At 41.7% G+C, this 19,053-nt stretch overlaps 1 protein-coding gene across 2 annotated transcripts in view; it reads right to left on the bottom strand.

The window, feature by feature from the left end:
* Positions 1-9,301: 9,301 nt before the first annotated feature.
* The window catches only part of ccdc62 (coiled-coil domain containing 62), a 49,536-nt gene continuing 39,784 nt past the window's right edge, over positions 9,302-19,053 (bottom strand). Inside the window, exon 15 of one of the 2 annotated variants that reach the window (XM_070887786.1) lies at positions 9,302-11,364. In XM_070887786.1, coding sequence (XP_070743887.1) covers positions 11,341-11,364 — 24 coding nt within the window. In that variant the 3' untranslated portion in view covers positions 9,302-11,340. Of the gene's footprint in view, positions 11,365-12,904; positions 13,423-19,053 lie in introns of those variants that run through there. The other variant, XM_070887787.1, reaches the window with a different exon arrangement.

Raw genomic sequence — 19,053 nt, forward strand, 5'->3', positions numbered from 1 at the left:
TAGCTGCTAACACATTGCTGAAAATGTAATACGTGGTTTAGAGTCTGGATTAAATTATTAAAATGAACTCATGACTGCATTTGTAGGCTTCAGATTGCCTTGATCGTAGAATTTAAAAACAGATCATATACTCCATGCCTTTGGATGATATATTTTAAAAATGCTTTAATACTTAGTTTGGCAAATACCTAAATAAGATCATCCAGCCTATCTCCAGATCAGCTAGTGTAACACACACCCTGCTAAACCAATAAAATTCCATCATGCACTGCCTGAGGAGACAGAGTCAATCTGCAGTCGGATGGGAGCATGTTTGTAGTCTCAGTACTGAAAAATACTGTCTCTAATAATTTTGCTTGCAGTAGCTCCCTAAGACGCATGTAATCCTTTCCATTCTCACATCAATCTTCAGGGTTTTTCCTTGACTTAGCAGTCTTTTGAGAGGAAGGGAAGGTCTATCTTTTCACCACAAAGAATAATGGTTGAAAACTCAAACTTTATTGATTTTAGACAACACAATAACAGAATCAACAAAAACACATGACTACAAACAAACTTGCAAATATCAAATGCAAGTTCTTCTTTATAAATGGCCTGAAAACTAGTTGAAGTTCCAAGATATTTGACTGGTACAGGAACTATTGATCTAGAGGGTAAAGACAAATGGATACATTTTTGGTAGACAGGACTACTGCAGCGTATGATCTAAATTGGGGTATGAACTCTGTGACCCTTATGTATTGATTGATAGAAATGGTCTTGTCTGTTCCAAAGGGCATTTAAAAAAATTTGTTGTTATGATGGAGCTACCCTACGAAGGACACATTTATAGCCTATGCCTACTTACCCTGAGAATGTGGTGGTGGGTTTTGTACTGATGATACTCCCATGATGGTGTTAGGTAGGGAATTCCAGGATTTTGACTCAGCGACAATGAAAGAACAATATCCAAGTTAAGATGGTGTATTACTTAGAGGCGAACTTGAAGGTGGTGTTCTCAAGATTTTGTTGCTCTGGCCCTTCTTGGTGGTAGAGGATATGATGCTGGGAGTTGCTGCTGAAGTGCTGAGTTGCTGCGGTACATCTTGTAGATAAGTACATAATGCAGCCACAGTGCGCCGGTGATGGAAAAAGTGGATATTGAGTCAGTGGCAGGGGTGCCGATGAAGTAAACTGGTCTGTCCTGGATGGTATCCTCGTGAGTAAAGATATTCCATTACACTCTTTACTTGAGCCTTATAAATTATGAAGAGACTTTGAGAAGTTAGGAGATGAGCCTCATCACACGTTTAGTGAGTTGGTCACACCGCAGGTAAAGGTTACACAGGCAGATAGGGAATGGGTGACCATCAGGAAGAGCAGTGGAAGGAAGGTAGTGCAGGGGTCCCCTACGGGCATCTCCCTCCAAAACAGATACACCACCTTGGGTATTGTTGGGGAGATGACTCATCAGGGGAAGGTAGCAGCAGTCAAGTCCATGGCATCAGGGGTGGCTCTGTTGCACAGGAGGGCAGGAAAAAGAGTGGGAGAGCTATAGTGATAGGGGATTCTATTGTAAGGGGAATAGATAGGTGTTTCTGTGGCCGCAAACGAGACTCTAGGATGGTATATTGCCTCCCTGGTGCAAGGGTCAAGGATGTCTTGGAGCGGCTGCAGCGCATTCTGCAGGGGGAGGATGAACAGCCAGCTGTCGTGGTACATATAGGTACCAACGATATAGGTAAAAAACTGGATGAGGTCCTACAAGCTGAGTTTAGGGAGCTAGGAGTTAAATTAAAAAGTAGGACCTCAAAGGTAGTAATCTCAGGATTGCTACCAGTGCCACATGCTAGTCAGAGTAGGAATGGCAAGCTAGCTAAGATGAATACGAAGCTTGAGGAGTGGTGCAGGAGAGAGGGACTCAAATTCCTGGGACATTGGAACCGGTTCTGGGGTAGGTGGGACCAGTACAAACCGGACGGTCTGCACCTAGGCAGGACCGGAACCAATGTCCTAGGGGGAGTGATTGCTAGTGCTATTGGGGGGGAGGTTAAACTAATATGGCAGGGGGGTGGGAATCTATGCAGGGAGACAGAGGGAAGTAAAATGGGGGCAGAAGCAAAAGATAGAAAGAAGAAAAGTAAAAGTGGAGGGCAGAAAAACCCAAGGCTAGAAATCAAAAAGTACCACGTTACAGCAAAATTCTAAAGGGACAAAGTGTATTAAAAAGACAAGCCTGAAGGCTCTGTGCCTCAATGCGAGGAGCATTCATAATAAGGTGGATGAATTAACTGAGCAGGCAGCTATTAACGAATATGATGTAATTGGGATTACGGAGACATGGCTCCAGGGTGACCAAGGCTGGGAACTCAACATCCAGGGGTATTCAACATTCAGGAAGGATAGACAGAAAGGAAAAGGAGGTGGGTTGGCATTGCTGGTTAAAGAGGAAATTAACGCAATAGTAAGGAAGGACATTAGCTTGAATGATGTGGAATCTATATTGGTAGAGCTGCGGAATACCAAAGGGCAGAAAACGCTAGTGGGAGTTGTGTATAGACCACCAAACAGTAATAGTGAGGTTGGGGACAGCATCAAACAAGAAATTAGGGATGTGTGCAATAAAGGTACAGCAGTTATCATGGGCGACTTTAATCTACATATAGATTGGGCTAACCAAACTAGTAGCAATATGGTGGAGGAGGATTTCCTGGAGTTTATTAGAGATGGTTTTCTAGACCAATATTTCGAGGAACCAACTAGAGGGCTGGCCATCCTAGACTGGGTGATGTGTAATGAGAAAGGACTAATTATCAATCTTGTTGTGCGAGGCCCCTTGGGGAAGAGTGACCATAATATGGTAGAATTCTTTATTAAGATGGAGAGTGACACAGTTAATTCAGAGACTAGGGTCCTGAACTTAAGGAAAGGTAATGTCGATGGTATGAGACGTGAATTGGCTAGAATAGACTGGCGAATGATACTTAAGGGGTTGCCGGTGGATAGGCAATGGCAAACATTTAAAGATCACATGGATGAACTTCAACAATTGTACATCCCTGTCTGGAGTAAAAATAAACCGGAGAAGGTGACTCAACCGTGGCTAACAAGGGAAATTAGGGATAGTGGGGAAAATGTTGGAATCAATTATTAAATATGTAATAGCAGTGACAGGATCGGTCCAAGTCAGCATGGATTTATGAAAGGGAAATCATGCTTGACAAATCTAAAATTTTTTGAGGATGTAACTAGTAAAGTGGACAAGGGTGTATTTGGACTTGCAAAAGGCTTTTGATAAGGTCCCACATAAGAGATTACTGTGCAAAATTAAAGCACATGGTATTGGGGGTAATGTATTGAAGTGGATGGCAGACAGGAAGCAAAGAGTAGGAATAAATGGGTCCTTTTTAGAATGGCAGGCAGTGACTATTGGGGTGCCGCAGGGCTCAGTAAATAGCTGGGACCCCAGCTATTTACAACATACATCAATGATTTCGATGAAGGAATTGATTGTAATATCTCCAAGTTTGCAGATGACACTAAGCTGGGTGGCTGTGTGAGCTGTGAGAGGATGCTAAGAGGCTGCAGGGTGACTTGGACAGGTTAGGTGAGTGGGCAAATGCATGGCAGATGCAGTATAATGTGGATAAATGTGAGGTTATCCACTTTGGTGGCAAAAACATGAAGGCAGAATATTACCTGAATGGTACAGATTAGAAAAAGGGGAGGTGTAACGAGACCTGGGTGCCATGGTACATCAGTCATTGAAAGTTGGCATGCAGGTACAGCAGGTGGTGAAGAAGGCAAATGGCATTTTGGCCTTCATAGCTAGAGGATTTGTGTATAGGGGCAGGGAGGTCTTAATAGAGTTGTACAGGGCCTTGGTGAGGCCTCACCTGGAATATTGTGTTCAGTTTTGGTCTCTTAATCTGAGGAAGGACATTCTTGCTATTGAGGGAGTGCAACGAAGGTTCACCAGACTGATTCCCGGGATGGCAGGACTAACATATGAGGAGAGACTGGATTCGACTGGGCCTGGATTCACTGGAGTTTAGAATAATGAGGGGATCTCTTAGAAACATATAAAATTCTGACGGGACTGGATAGGTTAGATACAGGAAGAATGTTCCCAATGTTGGGGAAGTCCAGAACCAGTGGTCACAGTCTAAGGATAAGGGGTAAGCCATTTAGAACTGAGATGAGGAGAAACTTATTCACTCAGACAGTTGTTAACCTGTGGAATTCTCTACCGCAGAGCATTGTTGATGACAGTTTGTTAGATATATTCAAGAGGGAGTTAGATACGGCTAAAGGGATCAAGGGGTATGAAGAGAGCAGGAAAGGGGTACTGAGGTGAATGATCAGCCATGATCTTATTGAATGGTGGTGCAGGCTCGAAGGGCTGAATGGCCTACTCCTGCACCTATTTTCTATGCTTCTATGTTTCTACAGAGTACCCAGCCTCTACCCTGCTCATAGCCATGTTGTTGATATGGCTGGTCCAGTTAAGCTTCCAGTCAGTGGGGACCTCCCCAAGATGTTGATGGTGGGAGACTCAGCAATCAATGGTGATGCCATTGGATCAGCAGAAGGGGATTGAGCCTTTTTTTGTTGGGTGATTGTAACTGGCACTTATGTTGCTGAAAGTTACCTGTAACTTTTCAGTCCAAGCCTGGATGTTGTCCAGGCCCTGATAAACTCCGACCTGGGCTGCTTAATTATAAAAGGAGTTATGAATAGAGCTGAACACTCTGAAATCAGCAAGCAATTCCACTCCAGTCTTTATGATGGAAGGGAAGGTCATGGCTGAAACTCCTGAAAATAGTTGTGCTGAGAATACCGCCATCAGGAATTACTGCAGCTGCAATGATTGGCCTCGAACCACCTCCCTTTTATTGTGGCAGGTATGGCTCTAGCCACTGAGTTTTCCCCTTGACCTGTTTAGCTAGAGTTCCTTTGTGCCATGCTCTGTCAAATGCTGCCTTGATATTATGGATAGTTATTTTCATCTCCCCTCTGGCACTCAGCCCTTGTGTCCCTGCCTGGATCAAGGCTGTGACAAGGTTTCGAGCCAAGAAGTTCAGGTGGGACTCAAAACTGGACGTCAGTGAGCAGGTTATTGGAACGTAGTTCTCATTTGATAGTCCTACTGATGATTCCTTCCATGATTATGCTGAAGATTTGGAGGAGGCTGATAGAGGTTTAACCTGGCCACTACTGCTCTTTTTTGTCGACAGGGCATACCTGGGCAATGTTCCACATTGTGGATAGATGCCAGTGTCAGAGCCGCACTAGAATAGTTTGGCTAGGAGCTTTGCTAGTTCTGGTATGCAGCTGGTTTATTCTATCCAGTGTACTCAACCCTTTCTTAATGTTACACGAAGTAAACCAATTGGCTGGACACTGTCCTTTATGATGGTGTGGACTTTGGGAGACCAACTGGAATCTGCCATTTGGCACCTTTGGCTGAAGACACAAACACTTAAGCTTTGTCTCTTCCATTCAAGGGTGCTGTCACAGTTGACAATGGGAATGCTCATGTAGTCTTCTCTCGTTAGCTATTTGATTATCCACTGACATTCTTGACTGGATATGGTAGGGCTGAAGAGCTTTGCTCTGATCCATTTGTTGTTGAACCACTTAGCTCTGTCGATAGCCTGCTGCTTTTTGTGTTTAACATGCAGGTAGCAGCGCTGTGCTCTAGGGCCACTCCTGCCATGCCCATCTACATTCCCCACTGAACCAGGACTGGTCTCTTGGCTTGATGGGGGTGGAAGTGTGAGGGATGTGCCAGGCCATGAGATAATAGATTGAGGTGGTATACAGTGCAGGTGCTGATGATGGCCTACATCAATTCATGGATGTCCAGTTTTGGGCTGCTAAATCTGCCCATAAATCTATCTCATTTAGCTTGCACTAGAGGCACTGAGTGGCTTGCTAGGCTACATCAGAAACAAGCCAGTCATTCAACATTATAGGACTGAAATGAGGTGTAGATGTGGTAGTACATGTACCTTTCCAGAGGCACCAGTTGGGTTTTTGCTAGCAGCTTTGATGATATTTATTTGTGCTAGCCCCTAAATTACCAGATGTATTTAATTCAGTTTTACAACTTCGCTACTTGGGGTTTGAACTCACTACCTCGGGTTGCTGGTCTGTTACCCTAACCATACACTACTGTACCTTAATGGGGGTAGTGCATCCTATCATGGGAAACCATGAATTCCTGGAGCTTACTCGATTAAATTAGGTGGCCAGGAAATAATTTTTCTTTCAGGTTTTTGTTGCTTTTTGCCTTCCTTAGTAACTTTAATTATCAGCAATTAGGAACAATAGTGCATAAGGTTGCACCATCTAGTGGACAGTGTGAGCATTGTTTGACCTGATGGTCTTTCCTCACCCTATTTTTCATATGCAAGAGCTTGAGGTGATGCATTGAGACCACAGCTGTAAGTCTGTTTTGGAAATAAAAAACTTGAGGTTGCATTTCTGGCTCAAGAGGAGCATACTTATTTTGAAGACCCGGCTCGTACTAAGGATCAAAAAAACCTTTTGCACCCACTGAGATGATAGGCTGAAGTATCTATCAAATCAACTCTAATGGAGCTTGGTTTAAGAATGAGTGAAGATTATAAAGATGTTGGGATTTCACAGATTAAGGAGTCAAAGCAATTATCTTGACAATAAAATAAATCTATTTCACTATGTACCTCTAAAGTGAAAGGTTTGCTGAATGTCGAGAGTATTGTGTTATGACAGCAGAAGTCCCTCACCAATCAACCCATTTCTCTCAAAAGCCCTTTTCTTAATTGGAGGTTCTGGGTAGGCATGTATGAGATCTTGTAGTCAGTCCATCTGAGGCAACAGAATTAGCCTGTCAAAAGCAGCTGCTGGTTGACATGATGATGAATCCTTAGGAATGTTAGGTTTGCATTAGTCACCTTAACTGATATACAGATCGAGGTAAGAAAGGGTATTGGAGGCTGCTTCTTCAAGTACAGCATGGTGCTAGAGCTGCCCACTTTCTGTTAATATAGCCTTGGGACAGCAACTAGGAAAAGACTGCCAAGTCATAAAAGAGCTTAATTCCATTACTCTGGCTGTACCTGATGGCAGAGGATCTATTTCAGCCAATTCATGTGATCTACAGATCAAGTACTTGTACCTCAAATGAAATAATAACTTTCATTTGTAACACACCTTTAACATAGTAAAATATTCCAAGGGGGTTCACAGGAGCAATTATCAAAAGAAAATTTAGCACCAAGTCACATGAGGAGATACTGGGATAGATGACCAAAAGCTTGGTCAAAGAAGTAGATTTTAACGAACGTCTTAAAGCGGAGAGGTGGAAGTTTAGAGAGGAAATTCCAGAGCTTAGTGCCTGGAGATCAAGGATGCACAAGAGGCCAGAATTGGAGGAACGCAGAGTTCTCAGAGGCTTCTGATCTTTCTCCGCATGCTCTTTAGGAGAGAGCAAGATACCTGGTGGGAAAGTAAATGGAAGTTTGACTATTATCTGATGGAAAACCTCCATCATATAATATGAAATATTTTAATCCCATGGGAAAACTTTAACTCATCAGAGTTAACACCATAAAAACAGAAACTGCTACAGTTATATTGATATCAAAACATCAAGGCCAATTTTAATTAAAGACTATGCCGAACAGGAAAGATGTGAAATATGTTCTACTGGGAGAGTAAAAGACACACTACCTCCAATAGGGAAAGGAAGAAACAGACTGGGCTGGGCACTTATTCAGCACAGGCATGAAAGAAGATTATGTACCATGAACAAAATCAAAGGATGTTGTCTCGGTGATTGTTTTCTTCTTCCACAGCCCCCCAAATTGAATATTGCACTTGGAATGAAGTATATGGAGGTTAAGAGAGGTAAAGAATTGGATACTTGGGATCTAGTTACTTTGGAACTCCTTTACATTTACTTGGCTCAGGTGGATGCTGGACTTGGTTCCAATGAGTTCCAAACATTTGAGACGCCTGGGAAAAGTGAAGGACATGCATTAGCAGCAGATAATTCTACAAATCTGATCATAGCAAATATCAGGAGCTTGAAAATAATGAGGCCAAGATTTTTTATGAAAATAGAATGTATGAAACATAGAAAATAGATGCAGGAGTAGGCCATTCGGCTCTTCGAGCCTGCACCACCATTCGATAAAGATCATAGCTGATCATGCACTTCAGTACCCCATTCTTGCTTTTTCTCCATACCCCTTGATCCCTTTAGCTGTAAGGGCCACATCTAACTATTTTACTATTTTGTTTTATGTACCGTGATAATTTAATTTCATAGTTCCTCTTTGCCTTCCTAATTGTTTTTTTGACTTCTTTCCTAATCTCTTTGTATTGTCCCTTTTCATGCACTCCCCACTGTCCATGTATATCTCCATCCTTACCCTCAATGTTTCCCTTATGGCTTTATTCATCAATGGTCTCTCATTAATGTTGAACTGGTTCTTGTTTTTTAGTGGAATATATTTTCCCCAGACTCTGTTGAACACCTTTTTAAATGTTTCCCATTGTTGGTCTACATCACTGTTTGCCAATATTGTTGTCCATTTTGTTTTCCCAAGTTCTATTCTCAGCCCCTCAAAATCAGATTTTCTCCAATCTATTACCCTGGTCTTCGTCATACTTATTCTTCCTCAATTATTATCTAAAAGCGTATTATATTATGGTCACTATTGTCTAGATGTTCCCCTACTTTAACTTCTCATATCTGCTCTGGTTCATTCCCCATTATTAGATCCAATAGTGAATCCTCCCTTATTGGGCTTTTTAGATATTGGGTTAGAAAGGAGTCCTGTACACATTGCAGGAACTCCATTGCTCTATCCCCTTTGCCTACCTCTTCTTTCCAATTAATATTGGGGCATTTGAAATCTCCCATGGTTATTATTCTCTGGGGCCAAAATTCCCCTGTTCTGCGCCTCCTGAGAGCACGAAACTGTTTTCACCCGATGCATACAGCCTCTTATAGGCTTTTGTTTAAATGCATGCTGAAAACAAGCTTTACTGTAACCAGACCATTTAAACAAGTCTACTACTCCACTGGGAATTTTGTTCAGTCCTTTTTATCCGATCTCCTTCACCAAGAGATTTTAACAGCAGCATTTCTAAATGGACAAAATACACCATCATTTACTGTCAAAGCTGCAACAGACTATCATTTGCATCATTATCTTTGTAATGATCCCGAAGTCCTCAATTCAGAGGATATAAGTTGCATGAGCAACAAAATGATCAACTGCACAACTTTTTGGTTCTTAAATAAACTTTTATATAAAAATGGCAAGTACAAAATTTGCAATTAATTTCAATACAATGTTCCAAAACAAGTAAGTTCCAAATGCAAACATAGGTTTCAGGAACCTTCAAGTCAAAACAATACAATTATTTCTACTGGTTGGACTAGTGTCTATAACAGCAGAAACATATCCTGTGAGCTTTATAATAAAACTATAAATATATCACAGCTTATTTGACTTGCATTTCTTTTTTCACTAGACAATGCATTTAATGGATAAGTCCCAATAAAAACATAAAAGATACAAAATTACAGTTTATGAATGCTAGTTAAATATTGAACTATAGATAATATTAATTTCTGTTGTTCTATCCACACAAATGTTTTCATAATAAATGTAAACATCCCAACTATAACCCTCTCACTTCCAGTGCCTTCCTTCAGCTGGGAGGGGGAGGCTGGTCTTAGTTACACTTTTCCCACAGTTGGCAGTGTTAATCTAAGAGGAGGCACAAATGGGGTGCAGCAGGTCTTCTTGCAGTTTAATTCCCTCTCATACGAGGAAGTACTCCACCATCTGAAGACAGTCAGATAGCATCTTAGCAGAGTATCAGTGACACTAGTCTATACAATGGAGGCAGAGTCCGAGTGTTAGTTGAAGCTGGGCTCTGAACTATACTGTGAACTCAAAACGGAATATTCCATCACCAGGGCTACCGGTTCCCTTAAAAAAATGTCAACTTACTGCATTTGCAAACTTGTCAAGTATAAGAAACCCCTTCAGTTTGAAAAACACAGTTGTGCATATTTAAGCAGATTTATATTAATCATTAACAATATATGTTTATATATGTAGTCATATAACTGATGGTGTGTATCAGTTGTTCAATTATGTGACCACATTACAATTTCTGCAGCAAAATAAACAAATACTTTACAATTTATACAATTAAAAAAGTTAATACCTGTAGTTCAATTTTTACAGGCTCAATTTTGAAGACAAATTTTGAAACTGCCATAAAAAAAAATCTGTCAGAAAGAGTAATTAAATAAAGCTCAGTTAATAATTCACGGTGGTATGGAGCTATACAAGACCAGGAATAAACCCCATCTATCCCTAACATGTGCTAAATTTCTGATCTCAGCCAGAACAGTGGGTGGGATTACTACAATTGGCCTCTAAGCTGGAGTGAGGGAAGAAGAAAAAATAATCAACTGGCAAGAACCCCACTCGTGATCACTATCCAGGACTCCTGCTGGAATGTACATATGTGAATATCAAGTGAAAAGAGGATCAGGCTTGTCTATGATGCCCCTGCCTCTCTGTCCACCTGCCAAATAGCCTACTCATTTTCACATGTGGAGAACAGCTACTTGGACGGGGTATCAAAGGGCTACTCGTGCCCGTTTCCCCTGGCTGGACAGTTTAGAACAAGGGGTCATAGTCTCAGAATAAGGGGTCGGCCATTTAGGACTGAAATTAGGGGGATTTTTTTCACTCAGAGAGTTGTGAATCTTTGGAATTCTCTACCCTAGAGGGCTGTGGATGCTCAGTTGGTGAATATATTCAAGGCAAAGATAGATATAATTTTGGACACTAACCAAATCAAGGGATATGGGGATAGGTCAGAAAAGTGGAGTTGAGGTAGAAGATAGCCATGATCTTTATTGAATGGTGGAGCAGGCTCGAGGGGTCATATGACCTACTCCTGCTCCTAATTCTTATGTTATGTAAAACCATACCTCAATACCACTTTCAGGAGAGGTTAAAAAAAAAGGAGTAAAAAGTAATTACAACATAGAGTAAATCTTATCTGTGAATCACTCACATTTTCAATAGAATATAATGGTAAACCTCCAATATGGGTTTTGCATGCAAATATATTTATGGTATTGTGCATAATGAAATAGTATTTCATTAACTGGCCCGATCAATGGCCCCAAATGTACTGTCTTTCTGAATCAGAGTCCTTCCTTGAAATCCTTTCAATAAGTTACACATTAGAAATGGATTCATTTTGCAATGTCTTTGTTTCAATAATGAAAGCCAGAGGCGTAGAAGGATAATGTTAAGGACAGAACCTTTTCTAAATATAGGTTACCAAAGAGAACTTAAAAAGTGAAAGAAAAGAAAAAGTTAGATTGCAGCTCAAGGAAAAAGACTGCTGTTTACATCTAGCAATACAAATTCACATTCAACCCAGTATTATAGGTTGAACTACAGCATTCAAAATGAACACCGATCTTGAAGATCAGGGACAGTGCTTTTTCCAATGGATCACCCACTGCAGAGAGATTCATCTGCTGGCACAGTAGCAACAATGCAAAAAAACAGGTGAAGTCCTCTACACATCGATGGTTCATTGGAGCTTTCCTTTTCAGCTGATGTTTTCACACACGCTTCATTGCTATGATTTAAACTGAAAATCTTAAAAGTGTAACCAGCTGATTTGTTTAGGTCTATGAAGAAGATAGAATTCCTCCCAGTGAATTTCAGCTTTTACATTTATTAAAATTGTACCTGCCCATTAGGAGTCATAATCAGAAGCATATAAAACCAAAAATCTATGATAAAGGAAAACTTCTCTGACCACAGAACTTCCTCTCCCATTCATCACTCTGTACACTGCGGTATGTTGACTCAATTATTAGACTGCAATATATACCAAAATCTCTGAACTTTGTAAATTGGGCAAACTGATGCACCTATTCTCCATACTTAAAATTGCAAATCATTAAATAACTTGGCTGAAATGGAGATATTGGGCAGATTTAGGGGGAAATATTCAGTTGCGCCCCGTTCGGGGGCGGTAACATCGGGACGCGTAACATTTTGCACCAGGCGCGGAAGTCCTGCCCCGCTCGCAAAATTTGGGTTACCGCCCCCGAAAGGAAGTGGAGCACAAAATAAATAATAGTGGGGCGGACGTGTCGGGTGCGGGGCGCAGTGCTACGCACTGAACTACATAGCGCTGCCGCATAGGAGGGAGGCTCTTCCCTAATTAAAGGGAAGGGCCAAAGCTGCAAACTGTGCATTTTAAAAATGGGCCTACCTGGACCACAGGGGAGCAGGGATGCCGTGCCAACACCAGGTTGGCTGATCGCAGCACGGACCTCGCATTCAAAGCGTCCACTGGGTGAAGGAAAAAAGCAGCAATTTAAAAAAAAAAGACCCACACCTACCCTTTAACTAGCGCCCCACAAGCAGCTGCCATGTACATGCCCCCTGAAGTTGTCGCTGGCATCGCCCGGTGCAGCTTTAGTGGATGGTACCCAATTTAGGGTCCGGGACCCTGCGCTACGGGTTACCGCCGTCGCTAAACTCTCGCGGAATTTAGCGGGAGTAGTTAGCGGCACCCGGGCGAAAAGTCATTTGCTCCTCGAATTTCTAGGCCTCAAACTCTTGTCTTTTGGACTGAATTGGGGACATTTGCCATAAATTGATCCTATTGATTTAGTTGTCATAATTTGTGGAAATAGATTGCCTAACTCACTTTCCTTATTTTTGTTTTGCCTTCATTCAAGAATAGGAATTGCACCTAACTATAATGACTCTACAACTTCATACTGACTTGTTATTGGTGTTGAACCTGCACTGTCAAAGAAATACTGACTCCATCATTTTTTTAAAAACAGGAAGCACCCTCAACATTAGCATTGGCAGCTCTTCATTTGGGTTTATTTTTAGTACCCCAATTATACAAACAGTAATACAAATGATACATCCTAGCTTGTAAACAGCAATCTCAGTTTGTAGAAATGAGAGTTTTCTCTTAAAGCACCACTTTGAACATGATTTCTTTCCATGTCTAGTTTCAGTATAAATGCTACTGTTAATCTGATCAGTGCTGTGATATTCACATGAAAATGAAATGTCTGCAAATTGAAATGCCATTAATACGGTTATCATTACACACAATTAACAATTGTTTCCATGTATTTATTTGCAATTTTCATATCTGCATCCTAAAACACATCAGAATCTAGTTCATTAGTAAATATTAAGTGTAATTGTCACCAAAACTGGCAGTGTAATGTCCTTTTCATTGCAGTCAGAGGATCTTGTTACAGCATTTACTCCACTTTGCAATTTTCTGTCATTTTACCTCATTAAACAGGAGTATCATTTACTGAATGGATTTTCTCCTATATTAGAGTGAACTGCCATCCTGCAGAAACAAGATTGTACCATTATAATATAATCGGAAAGGATTTAAATATAGATCCCACAATGCCCAAATTTACAACACACTGAATGATGCAACCGAGTCTAAAATATGCCAAACCTCTTAACTGAGTTGTGCCATTTTCCCATAAGTAATCCTCTGACTCGGACACCTCTGCTGTCTGATTTATTTTTTAACTAAATGTAATGAAATAATATTAAAGTCAGGGCATGGCATCACAAATGGTGGGTAACAGGTTTGATTCCCCACTCAGCTAAGTTTCCCATCTCAGCTATTGTGTTGCACAAGTGTGAAGTGAAGGTTTGGTCTCACCCCAAGATACTGGGGAGGGGAGAAAGATGGTTGTAAAACAAAAATAAATTAGTTGGAGAGTCTGAAGCAGCCATTGTTAAACAGCATTAATTCTTTGGACTACGTCTTTCTTTACACGCCTTAGAATTCAAGGCTATGTCCACTTATTGCTCATCTACCAATTTAGTTAACTCATCCAAGAATTCCAGTAAACTTCTAAAACTATACTGACTTTTGCTATGAAACCTGAGCTCATTAAATCAGCAATGATAGCATCCCCTAAACTAGCTACTCCTCTATCATGAAAAGCCCACTGCCGATTACCAATTAGTGAATATATACCAACAGTTACTGATCACGGTATTATATGTACTAAATTATTTCAAATGCGGTGGTGATGTTTTCCTCAAAAAAACACATAAAATGTAATTATTAATTTATTGAACAATCCAGCGTCCAATACAAGAGATGTCAATACTTATCTGCAATGCTGCAGCAGGTGAAAGGTTTGGATCAAATATAGCAGGAAATGTGATCATTTATGTGCCAAGAAAAAAAACAGTGTCTGCTAAATAAGATGCTGTAGCAAACAACTCAGTGTTACTGTTCATTTCTTTGCTTTCCATTTTGGGAAACATATTACAGGGAAACCAGGAAAGTAAAAAGGAGTGAGGGTACCTTTTAAAAGTAGAGTAGACTGGGTCTTTAGTCGTTGGAGTTCAGAAGGATGAGGGGTGATCTTATAGAAACATTTAAAATAATGGAAGGGATCGACAAGATAGAGGCAGAGAGGTTGTTTCCACTGGTCGGGGAGACTAGAACTAGGGGGCACAGCCTCAAAATACGGGGGAGCCAATTTAAAACCGAGTTGAGAAGGAATTTCTTCTCCCAGAGGGTTATGAATCTGTGGAATTCTCTGCCCAAGGAAGCAGTTGAGGCTAGCTCATTGAATGTATTCAAGTCACAGATAGATAGATTTTTAACCAATAAGGGAATTAAGGGTTATGGGGAGCGGGCGGGTAAGTGGAGCTGAGTCCACGGCCAGATCAGCCATGATCTTGTTGAATGGCGGAGCAGGCTCGAGGGGCTAGATGGCCTACTCCTGTTCCTAATTCTTATGTTCTTATATATTAAGAGCATCACAACAAAACTAATGCCATTGTTAAAACAATACAAGATTCATATTTCACATCCCACATACAATGATATTACACAGATAATTTGTTTGGAAATTATTTTTATAGTTTCCAATTGTCTTTCCGATCATTCTGTCCTGTATATTATGACAGAGAATAGCACAGCACTGAAGGAGGCCATTCGGCCCATCGAGTCTGCATGGCTTTATCGAAGAGCAGTGACACACTAGCAGTGAAAATATGGAAAGCACTCTTGTCTGACTCAAAGGTGTAAATTTTGGTTTCAAAATTCTAACCAAACTAACTTCAACCCTTATGAAACCAGAGGAAAACAATTAGCATAACTGGAAAATTCCCTTACAATTCAAAACCTGAAAGTTTTATAAAATGATTGTACAGATAATTGACATAAACCAGCTTTAGGCAATTTCTATATTACTTCAAAAACAGTAACAAAGCAGACATTTCCTATCTGTCACTTCACATTTTTATCTCAGACTTTGGCCGGAGTTTCTTAATCATCAAATCAGAAGCAAAGCACCAACAAATCAACCATCAGCAACTAAAATCTATCAATAAAATAAAGCAGAACCTGTACTAATCAAATCACGCAAAATCTATTATATTAAAAATCTTCGATCTGCACCAACTTCCCATCACTTTACATTATAAATGATTATGTCCGCATGTATAATGGAAACTATGAGCTCAATTTTCCCCGAGCCCGTTTTCTAGCGTACTTATCCGAGTTGCGCCGCTTCAGTACGTCAGGAGATGCTCCAGACAAAAATCTTCCTACTTTCGCCGCTGTTTGGCCTCTTCTCTGCAGCCGCGCAGTGTGGCCAGTCGTCTCGGGGGGGGGGGGGGGGGGGGGGTGGTGGAGCCTGTGTTCTGCGCTGGAAAATGTGCCGGGATGTCTACGCATGCGCAGCGGAAAAAAGTGATGGCCGCGCATGCGCAGTAGCGCTCAGAGTTGGCAATCGGCCATTTTTAAACAGCTACTTGTGTCTGTGTGCCGTCTGTGTTGTAATGTCCGTGATTCTAAGGCCCTGTCTGATTACAAATATCCAAGTTCCGGGGCTTGAATGTGAAGCAATCAGCCTGATAATGGCTGTGTCCTTCGCTGCAGATATGAGGAGCCCTCGCATGAAGTACAGTCTTCAGGGCCGGTTCCACGTCACCTTTGAACGTGGACTGGCCACTGTTTGCAGTGTGATAAGCCAGGGAGGTCATACTGACCAGGGCTGCACTGAACAAACCTCAGCCATGCACCGGAGTCTTATCCAGCCTGCCTCTGAGCTGAGGGCAGTCTCTCGGTGCTGGACACGACACTGCTGCAGACGTGCAAGGAAACCAGACTTCAAAAGCAACTAACAGTATTTTATTCTGAAGATTCTTAAATCGCTGTATCGAAGAATGCCGATTCTGGTCTTCTGGAGATTCAAATTGGTGCTGTTGCTTTTAACTGTGATCAGTCTGGCGCTGCATGACCTGATAGCTCTGCTGCCTATACTGGAGCTGAGTGTGCAGGGAAGGTGTGATCGCCACACACAGGCGGCAGATTACAGAGTTCCTCTTCTCCCAAACCAGCCTCTCCATTGAATTGCAGCCTCGCCGTTGAATTGCAGCCGCTCTGTGGCCCCCGATGCCGGCCAGTTCGCCCCCTCCCGTCCCTAGCCCAGGCCAAGTGGCCTCCCGGTGCGTTCTCCCTCCCCTAGCCCAGGCCGAGTGGCCTCCCAGTGCGTTCTCCCGCCCCTAGCCCAGGCCGAGTGGCCTCCTGGTGCGTTCTCCCGCCCCTAGCCCAGGCCGAGTGGCCTCCTGGTGCGTTCTCCTGCCCCTAGCCCAGGCCGAGTGGCCTCCTGGTGCGTTCTCCCGCCCCTAGCCCAGGCCGAGTGGCCTCCCGCACCGGTCTGTTGCCTTCCCGGTCCGAGTGCAGAAAGGTGAATTGGAGTTTGATGCTGAAGGTAGGACTTCAAATTTTTATTTCTTATAGAATTATGGTAATGATTATTTCTTGATTATTTTAATTGTGCAAAGGAAGGATGGTTTTGCAAGTCTGTTCCCTCTGAGAAGTGGTGTTTCTATTGAATGGATTTTATTTTTCAATGTCTTATTAGTAGTTTTTGTTTGCAAATGCACTCCGTATTGACTTAGTTAACATTGCTAAGGCTTGGTTGGTTCAGGTCCAGGTCCTCTCCGCTTCCCACCCCTATCCCATGCTGAATGGCCTCCAATGTACTTATTTCTTTAACTCTCCACAAGGGTTTTCTCGAGTGGCCACATACGCTGGCCTAAGTAGAAATGGAGTAACTATTAGCTGGCCAAAGTGGCCTAAATGGCCAGAACTGGCGTAGGTGGCTGGTAATGCCCCCTTTTGAGAAAAAAAACAAACCTAAAAAAAAAACGTAACTAAGTCAGTTACGCTGGTGCAAATAGCTTGGGGATTTTTAAGTTAGGTCAGAAAAAGCAGCCTACTCCAAAAAAAACGGAGCAAATACTGGGGAAAATTGAGCCCTGTGTATGTAAAACATATCAGGCTGTAATTACACCCTTCCCTCCAATGAAGGCAATGCAGTATGTTTTATGTTATTCAAATGATAGGTGATTTCTAACAGGCACATAAGTAGATGTGGATCATTCTGAGCACACCCATATTTAAAATAAAGGCTAGTTTAATCCAGTGAAAACTTACGTTTGTTTAAAATCTGGGCACGCATTTTTAAGTACTAATGCAATAAATTAATGCCCACAGCACAAAAGAAATCCATCCATCGTACTTTGAGAGGAAATAAATGCTTCTAGTTGAAAATAGTTGCCAGCAGTGAAATACAATCAAAAATTCGATCGAGTAATTTGTGAGCTAGCACCAGAAATAATGACAAAGAAAGCTGCCGGATTATCATAAAAATCCAATTGGTTTACTAGCATTCTTCAGGGAAGGGACTCTGCCACCCTATCTGGCCCTAATGTAACTCTAGTCCAACAATATGTGGCTGACTCAATATGTGGCCATGCCAGTATCATCCATTTCCTGGAACAAATATATATATTCTTTTAGCAATTTGTGATAGTTACAAACCAAAAAAACGAAGTTTGAGTGGAATTTGAGCACGAGATGAACTCCAATTGAATGGCTGCCTAGAGCTATTTCCAAAGATACTATTCTTTACAATCGAGCCTCAATTTATTTCTTCTGGTGGCAGATGGGAAATATCATATCAATATTGCAACAAGTTTAAGATTTTTTTCCCTTTGAATTCACAGCATGTAGTTAGAAGGGTTGGAGATTGGCCATACTGTTTAATTCATTCATTTACAAATAAATTGACTGATTTCAGATTCCACTAATTGACACGACTGTGCTTTAACTAGATTACTGTTCATCCTTTACAAATATAATTGTACCACTCCTACAAGTCCTCATCTAGCCAAAGCTTTAGAATCAAGAAATTTTAAACCACAGAAACCATATGCTATTACAAATCCCATGGGTAAAAGAAGATGCCAGCTTTACACTTTGGAGAAAGACAAAGGAGCAAAAAGGTGAAACCATTTTCATTTCACAAATACAAATCTTCCTAAAGTAGATTAACAGAAGTCACAATGAAAGCAGCTTACAAAGATTTACCCAACTGATTTTGTTCAGGAAGTGACAGGAGAGAATACAATAAGAAAACTGGGTCAATGACGTTTTAGGTTGCTGTTTCCTTAAACAACAGCCTATTATCTTCTAAGACGACTCTGAAAATGAAATAAAACTTGAGTTGTAAGGTACATTGGGCCCAAGTTTCCACAAGATAAAAAACGGGCGCCCCTCCGAGCTGGGCGCCCGTTTTTCGCGGCGAAAAAAAACCTCGCGATTCTGGAGCGCCCTGCAGCTCCATGTCTGCTTGGCGCGGCGCCCAGGGGGGCGGAGCCTACCACTTGCGCCGATTTTGTAAGTGGGAGGGGGCGGGTACCATTTAAATTAGTTTTTTTCCTGCCGGCAACGCTGTGCGTGCGCGTTGGAGCGTTCGCGCACGCGCAGTGTGAAGGAAACATTGGCACTCGGCCATTTTTGTAGTTCTTTGTGTTTAATTTTTGAACATTTTTTAATAAAAGCACATTGCCATCAGCACATCAGCACTGAGGCTTCTTGCAGCAGTGAGAAGGCTGCAGGAAGCCTCAGAAAGTTGAGGCAGCCGTT

This window comes from Pristiophorus japonicus, chromosome 8, assembly GCF_044704955.1.
Source record: "Pristiophorus japonicus isolate sPriJap1 chromosome 8, sPriJap1.hap1, whole genome shotgun sequence".
NCBI classification, from domain to species: Eukaryota; Metazoa; Chordata; class Chondrichthyes; family Pristiophoridae; genus Pristiophorus; species Pristiophorus japonicus.